Source organism: Musa acuminata, chromosome BXJ3-5, assembly GCF_036884655.1.
Source record: "Musa acuminata AAA Group cultivar baxijiao chromosome BXJ3-5, Cavendish_Baxijiao_AAA, whole genome shotgun sequence".
Taxonomy (NCBI): domain Eukaryota; kingdom Viridiplantae; phylum Streptophyta; class Magnoliopsida; order Zingiberales; family Musaceae; genus Musa; species Musa acuminata.
The window spans coordinates 1,641,601-1,654,075 of NC_088353.1; the positions used below are offsets into that span (position 1 = coordinate 1,641,601).

The 12,475-nt window shown below is 41.8% G+C and overlaps 2 protein-coding genes across 10 annotated transcripts; one reads left to right on the forward strand and one right to left on the reverse strand.

The window, feature by feature from the left end:
• The first annotated feature begins 1,002 nt into the window (after positions 1–1,002).
• LOC103983527 (transcription factor PCF6) lies at positions 1,003–7,921 on the forward strand. Of its 8 annotated transcripts, none has more exons than XR_010496646.1 (6): positions 1,004–1,632; positions 1,889–2,067; positions 2,178–3,731; positions 6,335–6,458; positions 6,572–6,617; positions 7,699–7,921. XR_010496646.1 is itself a non-coding variant. In XM_009400742.3 (4 exons), the coding sequence occupies exon 3, from the start codon at positions 2,334–2,336 to the stop codon at positions 3,684–3,686; it is 1,353 nt and encodes a 450-aa protein (XP_009399017.2). In that variant the 5' UTR covers positions 1,004–1,632; positions 1,889–2,067; positions 2,178–2,333; the 3' UTR covers positions 3,687–3,731; positions 7,699–7,921. The 8 variants fall into 8 exon arrangements, 3 of the variants coding, with proteins under 3 accessions (XP_009399017.2, XP_009399016.2, XP_065007760.1); XR_010496645.1 differs by having other exon boundaries at positions 7,712–7,921; XR_010496647.1 differs by lacking the exon at positions 6,335–6,458 and having other exon boundaries at positions 1,003–1,632; positions 2,316–3,731; positions 7,712–7,921.
• Positions 7,104–11,777, reverse strand: LOC135638540 (F-box protein At5g46170-like). 2 transcript variants are annotated; one of them, XR_010496648.1, is made up of 4 exons: positions 10,342–11,777; positions 9,094–9,252; positions 7,745–8,008; positions 7,104–7,308 (listed from the first exon to the last, which is right to left on the reverse strand). XR_010496648.1 is itself a non-coding variant. In XM_065151689.1 (2 exons), exon 1 carries the CDS (start codon positions 11,569–11,571, stop codon positions 10,378–10,380), a length of 1,194 nt encoding a protein of 397 aa, XP_065007761.1. In that variant the 5' UTR covers positions 11,572–11,777; the 3' UTR covers positions 8,849–9,252; positions 10,342–10,377. The 2 variants fall into 2 exon arrangements, 1 of the variants encoding a protein (XP_065007761.1); XM_065151689.1 differs by lacking the exons at positions 7,104–7,308; positions 7,745–8,008 and having other exon boundaries at positions 8,849–9,252.
• Between the last annotated feature and the right edge of the window lie 698 nt (positions 11,778–12,475).

A 12,475-nucleotide genomic window follows, 5' to 3' on the forward strand; every position in this document is an offset into this window, starting at 1 on the left:
TACTTAGAGAGGCATTTACAGTGATAATAGTATGCCATCTTAGATGATACATTATACTTCATTCATTATAAGGAAAACAAAAGTTCAATTAATTTTCTTGGACAAGAAGAAATCTGCAGAAAAAGAAGAACTCCCAACATCAGCCAAAAAAATAAAAGAAAGATTTCCAAGCAGTAAGCATCAAACTTTATCTTCTTTTTTACTAATTTATTATTATCACAATTTTATTATAACATGTAAGTCTACAAGTGTAACATCAATGTTAAATGATGAGTAATGAATCATAAGGCTGTAAACAGAGCCATGGGAGAAGCACCATAATTATGGTATCAAGGAATAATTAATTAGACTTCATAGGTCCTTTTTCTTCTTCCAGTCATCCCTTAACAAATAGATATATCTATATATGGTATTTTTTTTGTCATTAATGCATTAATGTGCACAGTATTAATGTCCACTTGTTTTACTGTTAGCCAAATATACACTCACTGTAGTAAGAAAACATTATATTAATGGAGTCCCCTCTTTATATTTTTCTCATTAATTTTCTGTTTATTAAGCCCATCCCACCCTTCCCTGCCTTCTCATTATTGCTTCACTAAACAATCTTCAGAAAATGTATCTTACCAATTTACGTTAACCCATTCGTCCACCTGCCCTATGAATGGACAAAGAGTTGGTCCCGCAGTGGCAAGCAGCGGTGCTTGTATGTTAGCGAGTTCAAATAAGAGAAGGACAATTTCGTAAATACGATTAAGCTCAGTTATTGCACCGTCCCAACAGACACCGATGAAACAGTAGGAGAATCCAACGAGAAGAGAACACGTCTGCGAGTTTTGAAGATTTCGACAGTGTTGACGAGATGTGGTTTGGCGAACGGGTGTTTGGTGTGGCCACAACACACGGAGGGCGGGCAGGGGGCGGGCGGAAAGGTAATTAGATAGATGATGAGGGGTAAATGGGAAGGAAAAGTCCGTTGTATAAAAAGGAGGAGAGAGAGAGAGAGAGAGAGAGAGAGGGGGAGAGGGAAAAGAGGGGACGGCGGTGTGTCTCGACCTTTCCCGATAAGCTCGACCATTGCTCGAATGGGAACGCCTAGGGTTTCGATCCACGAGCTTTCTCGCCAATCTCTTCCTCCCTCCCTCGCTATCTGGATTAAACTAGGATTTCTCCGCAAAAGAAATTTATAATCTCCCATCTTTCTCCGGCCTTTCTTCCTTGTTCCCCGATTCCCCTAACTCTACCACTAGCTCCTACTCTTGTTGCTGCAGCTGTTACTGCTGTTCGTTCACCGTCGCTGTCGCTCTTCTTGCGCACCGAGGAAATTGCGGGGGGAGACGAAGAGATCGAGGACCAGTAATGGCGGATTGTTGTCCGAAGCGGGCGTAGCACCTCGACGAAGATTTTGCTGTCGTCTCATTCGGAGGAGAGGAGAGGCAGAGGCTGGAGGGCGGCATTTGCGGAAGGAGCTGTTTGGCGCGTCGGTCTTGATGAGAACTGGAGGAATGCACGTCGATCGGGGCTCGTCTGCTTCGAATCCGGAGTAAAGGATCGATTTTGGGGGTGGGATTCTCTTGTGCTTGGAGATCGAGTGGGTAGATCTGGAATGCGGAGGCATTAAATCGTCGCTAGGTGAGATTTTCTCGGAGAAACGAGATATTCATGAGTAATACGGATTATTTGTCGCTGAGATTTCGGTCGAGTTTGTTGTCTGAGAAAGCTTTCGTTTTTTTCTTCGCTTTGCGTTTGCTTGTTTTGTGTCTGGTTCGGCTTCGTCTTTAAAGCAGCTGCTAGGATTAAAGGTGCTGCTGTCTTTTGGTTCGTGGATTTATGTCTACTCTCTTAATAACCCGTCAGAATTCGGTGTCTTATACTGCCCTCGTCACAGACGTTGCTGCTGTAGCTGCTGCCTTCATGTCGTTGTGCTGATTTCTAGCCACCCGACGAGCCAGCGCGAGTAGCGGGAAGAAAGAGGGGGAAAAGGAAGCCAAGAACAGCTGATCGCCGCTGCCAGAAAAAAAGCAAAGGCTCCGAGCTGACTTGTCCGGCCACCTACTTTGTCTACAGGTCTCGCATTTCCTCTCCATTCTTTGTTTTCTGGTCTCCTATCCTTGCTGCTGTACTGCGGTTGTGAACTCGCCATGAATGCTGAAGGACGGCCTTCTGCTAACTCCCAGAAACCCTAAGTCCCGGAGTTGCCATAGCCCCTCAGTCTCGCCCACACCCACCACACTCCACTTGCAGGAAGGAGATCGAGGGGTAGATATAATAAGGAGTGGCCGATCACGCGATAAAGATCCTATCTTTGTACCCAGGAGAGGCATGAGAGCAAGATGGAATTGGAGGAGAACGACCACGCTTCCAAGAGGTCCCGGATGATGTGCAACGGCAGTCAGGCGGCCAAGATAGGGCGCAAGCAGCTCGCGAGGGACGACGACGAGGACGGAGAGAAGAGGAAGGGCGAAGGAGGGGCTGATGCCAGCCGCATCGGGTCCTGGCAGCATTACCCGTCGTCAAGGATCTTTCGGGTCTCGCGAGCCTCCGGCGGCAAGGACCGGCACAGCAAGGTCTACACTGCGAAGGGCCTCCGCGATCGGAGGGTCCGTCTCTCCGTCTCCACCGCCATTCAGTTCTATGACCTCCAGGACCGCCTTGGCTACGACCAGCCGAGCAAGGCCATCGAGTGGCTAATAAAAGCCGCTGCGGCCGCCATCAACGAGCTCCCTCCGCTCGATGGCTTCCTAAAGCCACCGCACCCTAGCGGGGAAGAGATGATGGAGATCAATCCAGATGTTGAGTGTAGCTACAATCAGCATCAACAACAGCAGCATCAGTCGAGCAAGTCGGGCTGCAGCAGCACCTCGGAGACCAGCAAAGGCTCGGTTCTGACACTCTCACAGTCAGAGAGCCGCATCAAGGCCAGAGAGCGAGCACGAGAACGAACTGCGAAGGACAAGGCGAAAGATAGAGACGACAGTGGCCCCATTGTGGCGTCCCATCACCAGAACCAGAACCCGAACCCGTACCCGTACCCGAACCCTCAGACCCCCTCCTTAACTACTACCTTCACGGAGCTTCTTACTGGTGGCGGCAGCGTCCGCAATAATTCCAACGTAACCGCTGCCGTTGCAGGCCAGAACTCCGACCGCAGTTGCATTCAGAAGCAAATCTCCACAGCGGATTACTTCGTCCAAGCTGGTCTCTTTGCTCAGCCGCAAAAGAGTCACCAGCTGCCGTCGAGTTTTCCCTCCCAATCCCACTTTGGGAACAGATCCCCAATGGGAATGTTGCCATTCAACATAGCTGCCACTGGCCACCATCCCGAAATGCAGCAGTTATTCTTACAGGACCATGTCTTCCCCGTCTCGGCAGTGCCAGCGTCAGGGGATTACAATCTCAACTTCTCAATTTCTTCGGGAATTGCAGGTTTCAGTAGGGGGACCCTTCAGTCCAATTCACCAGCTCAGATGCCTCAGCAGCACCATCACAGTCACAACAATCTACCGAGGCTCTCTTCTACCGTTGACGGATCGAACCTGCAGTTCTTCTTCGGTTCTGCCGCTGGTTCGGCTGCAGCCGCCACCAGCGCAGAGAATCAATTTCCGGCAGGGATGGACGGCGGCCTGCAGCTCTGCTATGGGGATGGCTATCGGCACTCAGACCTCAAGGGGAAAGGGAAGAGATGAGTTAATCAGAAAAAAAGATGCCATTTTGTGCATACTCCATTGCTGGTAAGAAGTTCTTCCTGCTGCTTTCCTTGCTATCTAAAAGATTACATTTTTGATCTATTTTTTAATCAAATGATCTTGTCTGCTTGCTACTTAGTCTTTTTTTTTTTTAATTCTTCCGGACAACTTTTTGGATTTTGGTGTGTTATTGTCTTCCGGTCCCTTAAATGGGATCCTGAATTGAGGATTACCGTTCTCGAGGTTGCATGTCTCAATTTGATTTCCTTAGCTTTTATAACCGAAGGATGCACACCTTTGAAAGGGCTTCAATGGTGGATCGACAGGTGGCCATGCTGGGATTTTATACCATTTCTCTAGTTCTGTCTCATTTTGTTTGGCTAGATCAAGTGTCAAAAGGTTAGGAGTAATAAAGTTGGAACCCCATTAAAGAGTAGTCTCGTTGATGCCGGCCATTCGTATAACATCTACTGTAGCCCGACACTTTTGTAGTATGAGTTTGCACTGCACCTGTACTTGCTGTTTCCTTGCTTATTGGACCCTGTGAACCGGATTCAAAAGTTGGTACTCGGACATAGAAGTTGCCGAATGCCTTCATGCACGAAAATGATAAGATCTCATGCTTTGATGGTTGTTATCTGCGAAAGTACATTTATGCTTGTTGGAAGCTCGATGTTATATTGGTAATGTGAAAGGAAACCAACACATACTTTTTTAGGCTTCAATGCTGATAAGATCCAAGCATTAAAAAGTTTGGAGAAGGAGAAAAATCATCTTAGTCCTGTTGAGAGAAGTTGTGAAAAAAATAATATCGTTAACTTCTACCTCAAACAGGCTTATACTATAACTAGGAGACATGAAGGTATATTCGATCTGTAAAGTCCGAGTTGGAGAGTGATTAGATGGTATCAGTGGTAAGATTATTGCGTGATAATGGTCTGACAATAAGAAAAAAAATATTAGAGTACTTTTTGATAAGTGATTGAGACTTTTTGTACTTTCACTTGCTATATATTTTTTTCTCTTCTATATTAGAGTACTTTTTTTTCACATTCACTTTTCGAGTTTCAGTTCCTCAACATTTCCAATTTAAAAGCAAAAAAAAAAAAATTAAGTATGAAAAAATGACATTAGAACCAAAAGAAAAGGATATTTTTATTTGCATTTCCTCCAATAAAATACATCGTTTAAGATATAATGAATATATTATGATAAGTTTGATTTACAATATCATATTATGATGAGATTGATTAAAAATACCACTTAAGCTCCCATGATTTTCTCGTGTTTAAAATAACTCATACATATTAAAAAACATAGCATATAAGCTCCTTTCGTCAAGTTTGAGTTAATAGACGTTAAAGTTTGTTTACGTGGTATGCTGACCTATAATAAACTATTCATATAATGATATATATAATTTAAGTAAAAAAAAAATTAATTTTAACCCTTGTGGTTTTGATCATAAACCACTTAAGTTCTTATGATTTTGTTTATGTCTAAAATAATTTTTATATTTTTAAAAACGTTGCATATAAGTCCCTCATGTTATGTTGAGTTGATAGATATTAGAGTCTATTTACATGACATGTTAACTCATAAGAAACCATTAATATAATAACACATGTAATTTAAATTAAAAAAATTGAGACCACCATCAATAGCGGAAGGAGATGTCATCGTGCAAGCGACCACCAGTAACAGCATCGAGTCACTGCTGCCTAGCAGTACGTCATACGCATGCAACCTCTCCCATGCTTACGATAAGCTCATGAGCTTCCGGTCCTGCCTAAGGTGGATATGCGTCAACCAGTCCAACGCAAAGTATGCAATGGTCTCCTGGTCCCTCTTCCTCCTCTCGGGTATCTTCGTCCCTATCGCCTCTCATTTCGTCCTCCCTTGTGCCCCCACCCGTTGCGCCTACGACGTGGTGGTTCGGCTCTCCCTTTCCTTTGCCTTCGGCCTTTCCTACCTCCGCCTCTCCGCCTTCATTCGTCACTACGGCCTCTGTCGCTTCTTCTTCCTCGATAAGATAGACTTTTTTCTAAACTTAAATTATATATATTATTATATTAATAATTTATTATGAGTCAGTATGTCACATAAGTAGATTCTAACGTCTGTCAACTCAAAGTTGATAGGAGAGACTTATATATTATGTTTTTAAAAGTATAGATTATTTTAGACACAAACAAAATCATAAGGGCTTAAGTGATGTATGATCAAAACCACAGGAGCTAAAATATATCTATTTTTTAAAATTAAATTCATATATCATTATATTAGTAGTTTATTTTGAGTCAGCATGATACGTAAGTAGAATTTAATGTTTGTTAACTCGGACTTGACGAGAGGGGTTTATATGTTATACTTTTAAAAATGTAGGGGTTATTTTAGACACAAGTAAATCATAAGGGATTAAGTGATCTATGACCAAAACCGCAGGGGCTAAAATGAATCTTAACCCATTAAACTATCTAGTTACGAAAGATAAGGTGTTGTATTTATATATCAACTCTGACTTGCATCAAAGAACATCCTTTTGTGATTCCTGTATACTTCCCCTTCATCCTTTTTCTTATCCTTTCTAAGATTTTAACGATGTTTACTTCATTGACTTACCCACATTGCACTGTATATTTCCACAGAGAAAGCATGTGCGGATGCCTTAAGTGGCAGCAATTCCTGAAAATTTTTAATCATATTCAATTGTGCTTCATTGAGACTTCATCACTTTTCATGTACGAATTCACAATTCATGACATTTTGTTGGTAAGATTTTGATCATATTCATGTGAAACTTCTGCTTCACCGAGACATCATCAGTTTTCATGTACTAATTTCGGATTTGTTTCCGCCATTCATCTTGTTTTTCTTTTCCCCAGGTCATTTACATAACCATGTCGACGTTACTCCCGTGAATTTGCCAAGGTGATTTAAGTTTGCTGAACGACCTTCTGTTTGTTTCAAGAATAAAATTTACAAGTGTATTTGCTGTTGGCTCCATCTTGATGGTGAATCATCAAGGATTTTTGCTCTCATCGTGCTTCTAGATATTAATTTCTCTCGCTGGACTTTGCATACGGCTGTTAAATCTCAAAGTAGAAAACTCCCATTACGTTTTATTTTGTATTTTGTTGACTATCACTTGCACTGACAGTTGATATAGCTGTTAGTTTTACTATCTTGGAATCCATTTATATGGGACTTTGACTTATCTAAACCGAGTGCCAATACATTTCAAGCCAAGGAGCAAGTTAAGTTTACAAGTTCATCGTTCATAGATAAAGTTATACAGCTTAAACTTTGGATTTCTTCTTAGTGAATGCTATTTCAATTGTTAATTCATTGCACTAAACCATCCATTATGGAAACTGATACTCTTCCAGTGATGAATAATCTGTTAAACCTCAGAGATACTAATACCCTTTACATTTCGAGACCAGTGACAACAGGAAGCACCATGTTTAATGTTAGGGCTACAATTTAGAAGCTAAAAACCTTGATCTGGGTTCCCATTCTTCGCTTTCACCATCTACCTTGACTCTTCATGTTGGTAAAATATGTCAGCTGATTAGTTGATACATTTAGACAGCACATAATTGATGGAGTTGTTGGCTTCCTGTGAACAAAGATGCTTACATTCAGATGCCATTGCTGATCACTGATTCACAGATTTTGTGGCTCTACACTATTCACTTGTGTTCTCTAGTCTATAGACTTTGATTCCTGATGTTAATTACATGCTTCAGGAGTTGCAATAAAATATTAATATACTAATAGTGGTTTTTTTTTTTTTTTCAATTTTCAAATTCTGCAGCAGTTAGATTTAATGGTTGTTGATGGTAACATGTTTTTCTAATATCATGAATGAAACCACAGCCAAGCTCATATTTCTTTATACTAGATTCCAGGTGAAGTCAGATGAAGATATGTCATGTCCTATAACTGTCTACATAGATATATATAGTTTATTGTGTTCTACGCCTGGATGATACTAACAAGCACATAGATGGATGATGCAGGAAAGCAACGACTGCAAAGCATGGAAATGGCACCTTTCCTGGAATATTGTTTGCAGCAAGGACTCTCAGTAGAACTGTGGTCAAAATCAGAATTGTTTTGTTCTTTGTTCTCATCAATTGCATTCATATCATGTGTGAGACAGTTATATCATTGTGTGATTGCAGAGTGAAACCTGGTTATGTAATGGTAAACAATCCATCTTTATTGCTTGCTTGTGGATAAGACACCATTTAAGCAGATGAAGGCCCTTTCAGTGTGGTCTTTGTTCACTCACAGGGAAGCTACTCATGTGCCATCTGAAACACGAAAAATGCCAGCCATGAAAGGTATGTATGTGTTGCTCAGAGTAATAAAATGTGCAGATGTTCTACACTCTGCATCAATTTGCTGTGTCTGAATGTTACTGGTTCAACAATTATGCTTGTGTGTGTATGATGATCCCATGAGGAGACTTCCTCGACAATTACATTCTCAATAGATATGTCAACTAGAAACCTCTCATAATATGCAGAATTAGAGTTCATGCAAGATAAAATGATTTCTTTTTGGCTGCCTTCTGTGCATCAAAAAAGACGGAAATGTTCGACAAGCATCTATGTTAATGTGAGAAATGCAGCAAATATAGCAAATTAGTGAATTAAACTGATTAGAGATACAATTCATACCAGAATACTGAACACTGAATGATACACAACATTTGTCAAACCACATAGTAAATGGAATTGAACATTGAAATGCAAAGTTATGAGAAGATTCACACATGCTATTAACACATACATTGTACTTTGAAGCAGACATACACATTTCTCTAATAGCTGCTTCCTACCTCATAAAAAGGAAACCCTAATTTGCCAAAGATAAAACCAAAAACGGCAAAGGCAATTCCCTGTCTATCTGACAGATTAACAGTGCTGAACCTGAGATTACCTTCCTGAACAGTCTTATAAAACAGCTTGTGCAGTCTTTCAAAAGCCTTCGCAAACAGTGCAATATATCCAAGTAAAGCATCCCCAGCATTCCAATTTGAGAAATATAAGATTTTAATCATTCCAATAAATAGCCACAGGAACATCATTTGACATTGAAAATGTAATTAAACAGACAATTTGCTGAGAAAATAATGCACACAACACCCATTGAGAAGTGGAACTTAAAAATCAATTAGGCACAGCGTTTGACATATTAGTAACATAAATGAGTCGAAGGTCATGGACATGAGCACGCTAAAGTTACAAAAAATCCATTATTGGATGTTACGGTCAACCATTCATGATTTAAAAAATGTACAAGCTATGACGAAGATTACACATAATAACCATCATAAATGCCGTTACTCATGGAACAAGTCAAAAAAGAGAGGAACATGTTGTATGTCACTTACGAAGAAATCTGGCTTTGCTGCTCGATATTTGTGTTGTATGGTCACTGGATTAGAAGATGAATTAACAAGTATCACTTCATATGAAGGGTCCAAACTATTCTCCGGTTGCCTTTAACATATTTAATATCCGTCCTCTATGGGGCATCAAAATCCATAAACCTAAAAATTCCACAAGAAGACATGTTAAATATTCATGTTTACCATAGAATTATGATATAAAAGCAATTCATAAATATTACAGTTGAAACTGCTAATAAGTAACTGCTTTAATTATCCTATTCTTAAATACAAATTGAAATAATTAAGTCTTCGTATAGCCAGATATATATCTGATGCCAACGACGAGAAGAACAATGACACTTTAAGACAGGTAACATATCAAAAGTTGTTGCTCGATATAACCTCTTACTGACTTGATCTACAGAATCATGTAAGTCGCCAATACCACAAAAGGCTTATAAATAAGCTTACATTTATAAAGTCAATATTGCATAGTCATTCGTCTATTATTGATCCAAATCATCCAAAATATTCTTAGTAAGTGTACACTGGTTGATGACTCAAAAATATTCTTAAAATCGTCAACATGCTTTTGTGTTATCAAACCAATCAAATGGCGGATCGACTAGATAAATGACCTAGGGTGATGATTAATGATTCCGTGAAGCAGCTTCATATGATCCACATATACATTCCTATGAGATTCTGTTTGCTAAGGTTTTGAGCTGGAGCTGGATAATCTTACTTTACAAGGCACAAATAACTAATGCAATTCAAGAACGACACATAAAAGCATTACATCATTCAAAGAAAATAAGCTTTCAAAAAACTTGAAGATTTGTAATTAGCTACGCAGATGCGCTATATGGTCCAAACTTAATCTCAGGAACATATGTTCAAGCAATAAAATAAAAATAACCAATACCAAGGAGAACGATGTACGATCAGCAGCACCAGATAGGTTCATATTAACTCTAATTTCTATATGTGTTTTAATAAGATAGCCAATTGTTTCTTGTTTATAAATATAAAATACAAATCATTAATCAGGTTTCCCATAAACAAACATTCCTTTTCCTTCATCATATCGGCTATGAACAATAAACAAGATAGATTGCAGCAGTAGGTTCCCCCAAGCAGTAAGCAGACATCTGACCTAAATTATTTCCATAACAATCATATAACTTGGATTCAAAGACAAACTTCAACATGGAGAGCTCCATTACATGAGCAGGATTCGATTTTTACCTCTAAAGGCTGAATTATGTTGCAGTTATTTCAGAATCAGAAGGAATTCATCTCAAGGCTGTGAGTCTTCCTTTTCATTAGCATCCTAATTGCCGTCCGGTATGGCTCTTCAAATGTATCTGAGACCCAGCAACCATCAGAGAAACCGATGGATTGACCAACAACACCACCGACCGCCTCCCCCATCCGCTCCTCACTTGGTCTGATTGCCAACAATGTTGCACCCTTCAACGCCATCTCACCGGGCAACTCCAGCTGGTGTGCATACCACAGGCGCATGTTTAGTGCTGGCAGAAGCGTCCGGTGTGAGCTCCCGGAAGACATCACTGGCTTCGTTCGTAGTTCTTGTAGCTGCCGGCGGTCCAGTGTCAGCAACCCCTGCCCATCAGCATCTGTCAGATCTAATCTCTCTATGGTCTCGTTGTCGGCCACGATCGGATGGAGAAGGTAATGCCGCGCGGAAGCTGCAATCAGTGAGCTGATAGTCCACACGACCCTGCGTTTCAAGCTCCCATCGGCGTAGAACGATTCCGGGATGTTCCCGCAATCATCACCACCACAAGCGTCCTGGAAACTAGGATTTGGGTCAGGTTCTGAGGATTTGGCGGACATCGAGCACGAGGAGACTACGGAGGAGGCACCGAGGATAACGCAGCTTTCGAGGGTGCATCCAAAGTCGGCCTTCCACTTCAGGAGGACGCCGTCGTCGACGCCGAGCTCGCCGTAGGGTAGCTCGATGCGGAGGCGTCGGATTTCCTTAAAGTTCTTCAGGACCTCAGTCGGGGAATGGTGAGAGACCTCGGGAGACGAAGACGAAAACAACCCTGACTTCCTGGCGACGGCATCCGCGCAGGAGGCGGGGGAGAGCATTTGACAGAGAGCCTCAAGGGGCTTGACGAGGCCGCCGAGGACGAAGCGAGCAAAGTGGGAGAAGACGCTGTGGGGCTTGTCAAAACCGCCGCCGGGCGTCGCGGGGGAGGGGTCGTCTGAGATGACGCAGTCGACGCGGACAACGACGTCATCGACGAGGGGGACTAGGTCGTGGAAGCGCCGGTACACGGCGCAGCACCGCCCCAAGGTCTTGACATCGCCAATCCGGTTAAAGATCACAAGCAACACCGAGTCCGGCAACCGGTCGAAATGGTCAATCCCCTCCTCCTCCACTGCCGGATCCCAGCGGAGCGGCGGCAACCCGTCCGGATCCGCCGCTCCTACGGCGCCAGAGGACATATTATCCAAAAAATAATCCGACAGCAATGGATCAAAAAGCAGGCCCAAATCCTCGAAAACCCTAGAAAGGCGCAATCTTTGGAGACAATCCGAGCGATTACAGCAGAACCCAAACTCCCACCTCTGGAAGCACCCAAATTTGGAGCGCGACGGGGGAGAAGAAGAGTCTGCGAAAGCTTCGTCTTCCTTCTCGCTGCCAAATAAGCCTAAATAAAAGAACTCAAAGATAACAGTGGATAGAAGTGGATAAGAAAGACAACTAATCCACACCTAATCCCAAATATTCTGACAATTATCTTTATGGATTAACAATAATTCAACTGCTTCCTTTCATCTCCCTATGTCTCTATTATTAATTAATTATACATTTAATTAAATGAAGCAGCTGGCAGTCTTCATGTTGACCATGTCGGTCAACTCGTCTGACTTCGAAGCACACCCACGTTGACCGCGTACACGATCGACATCCAATTCAATCGCAAAGAACGCGCAACGTTGAATGAAGTTTATATTCTCATGTATTTTCCATATATATATAGTACATTAATATTTTTTATACACGATTGATACAAAGCATAATTATAATCGCGAATGTTGGAAATGATAATAATAAATTTTCTACCAATAAAATATGATTTTATATTTATATGAAAATTAATTTCTTGACATGATTAGGTTACATATAACACGCATCTGATGTGGGTCGAGTCGCACTTGTATCCGATCAAATCAATGTCATCGGTCGTAGGCGAGTCCGAGCTTGATCGAATCGAAGGTTTGGTTCGGCTTGACTCGATCGAACCGGGTGTCGCGTGGATTTGACTCGAGATCGAGGTCTAGTCGGAACGAGATCCGAGTCCGTTTCATTGGCTCGGGTCCCGGGGGATGACATCGGGTCGGATGC

What these genes read in the sequence shown, in the direction of transcription:
- LOC103983527 (XM_009400742.3), top strand. Translation starts at nt 2,334, where the DNA reads ATGGAATTGGAGGAGAACGACCACGCTTCCAAGAGGTCCCGGATGATG.
- LOC135638540 (XM_065151689.1), bottom strand. Translation starts at nt 11,571, where the DNA reads ATGTCCTCTGGCGCCGTAGGAGCGGCGGATCCGGACGGGTTGCCGCCG.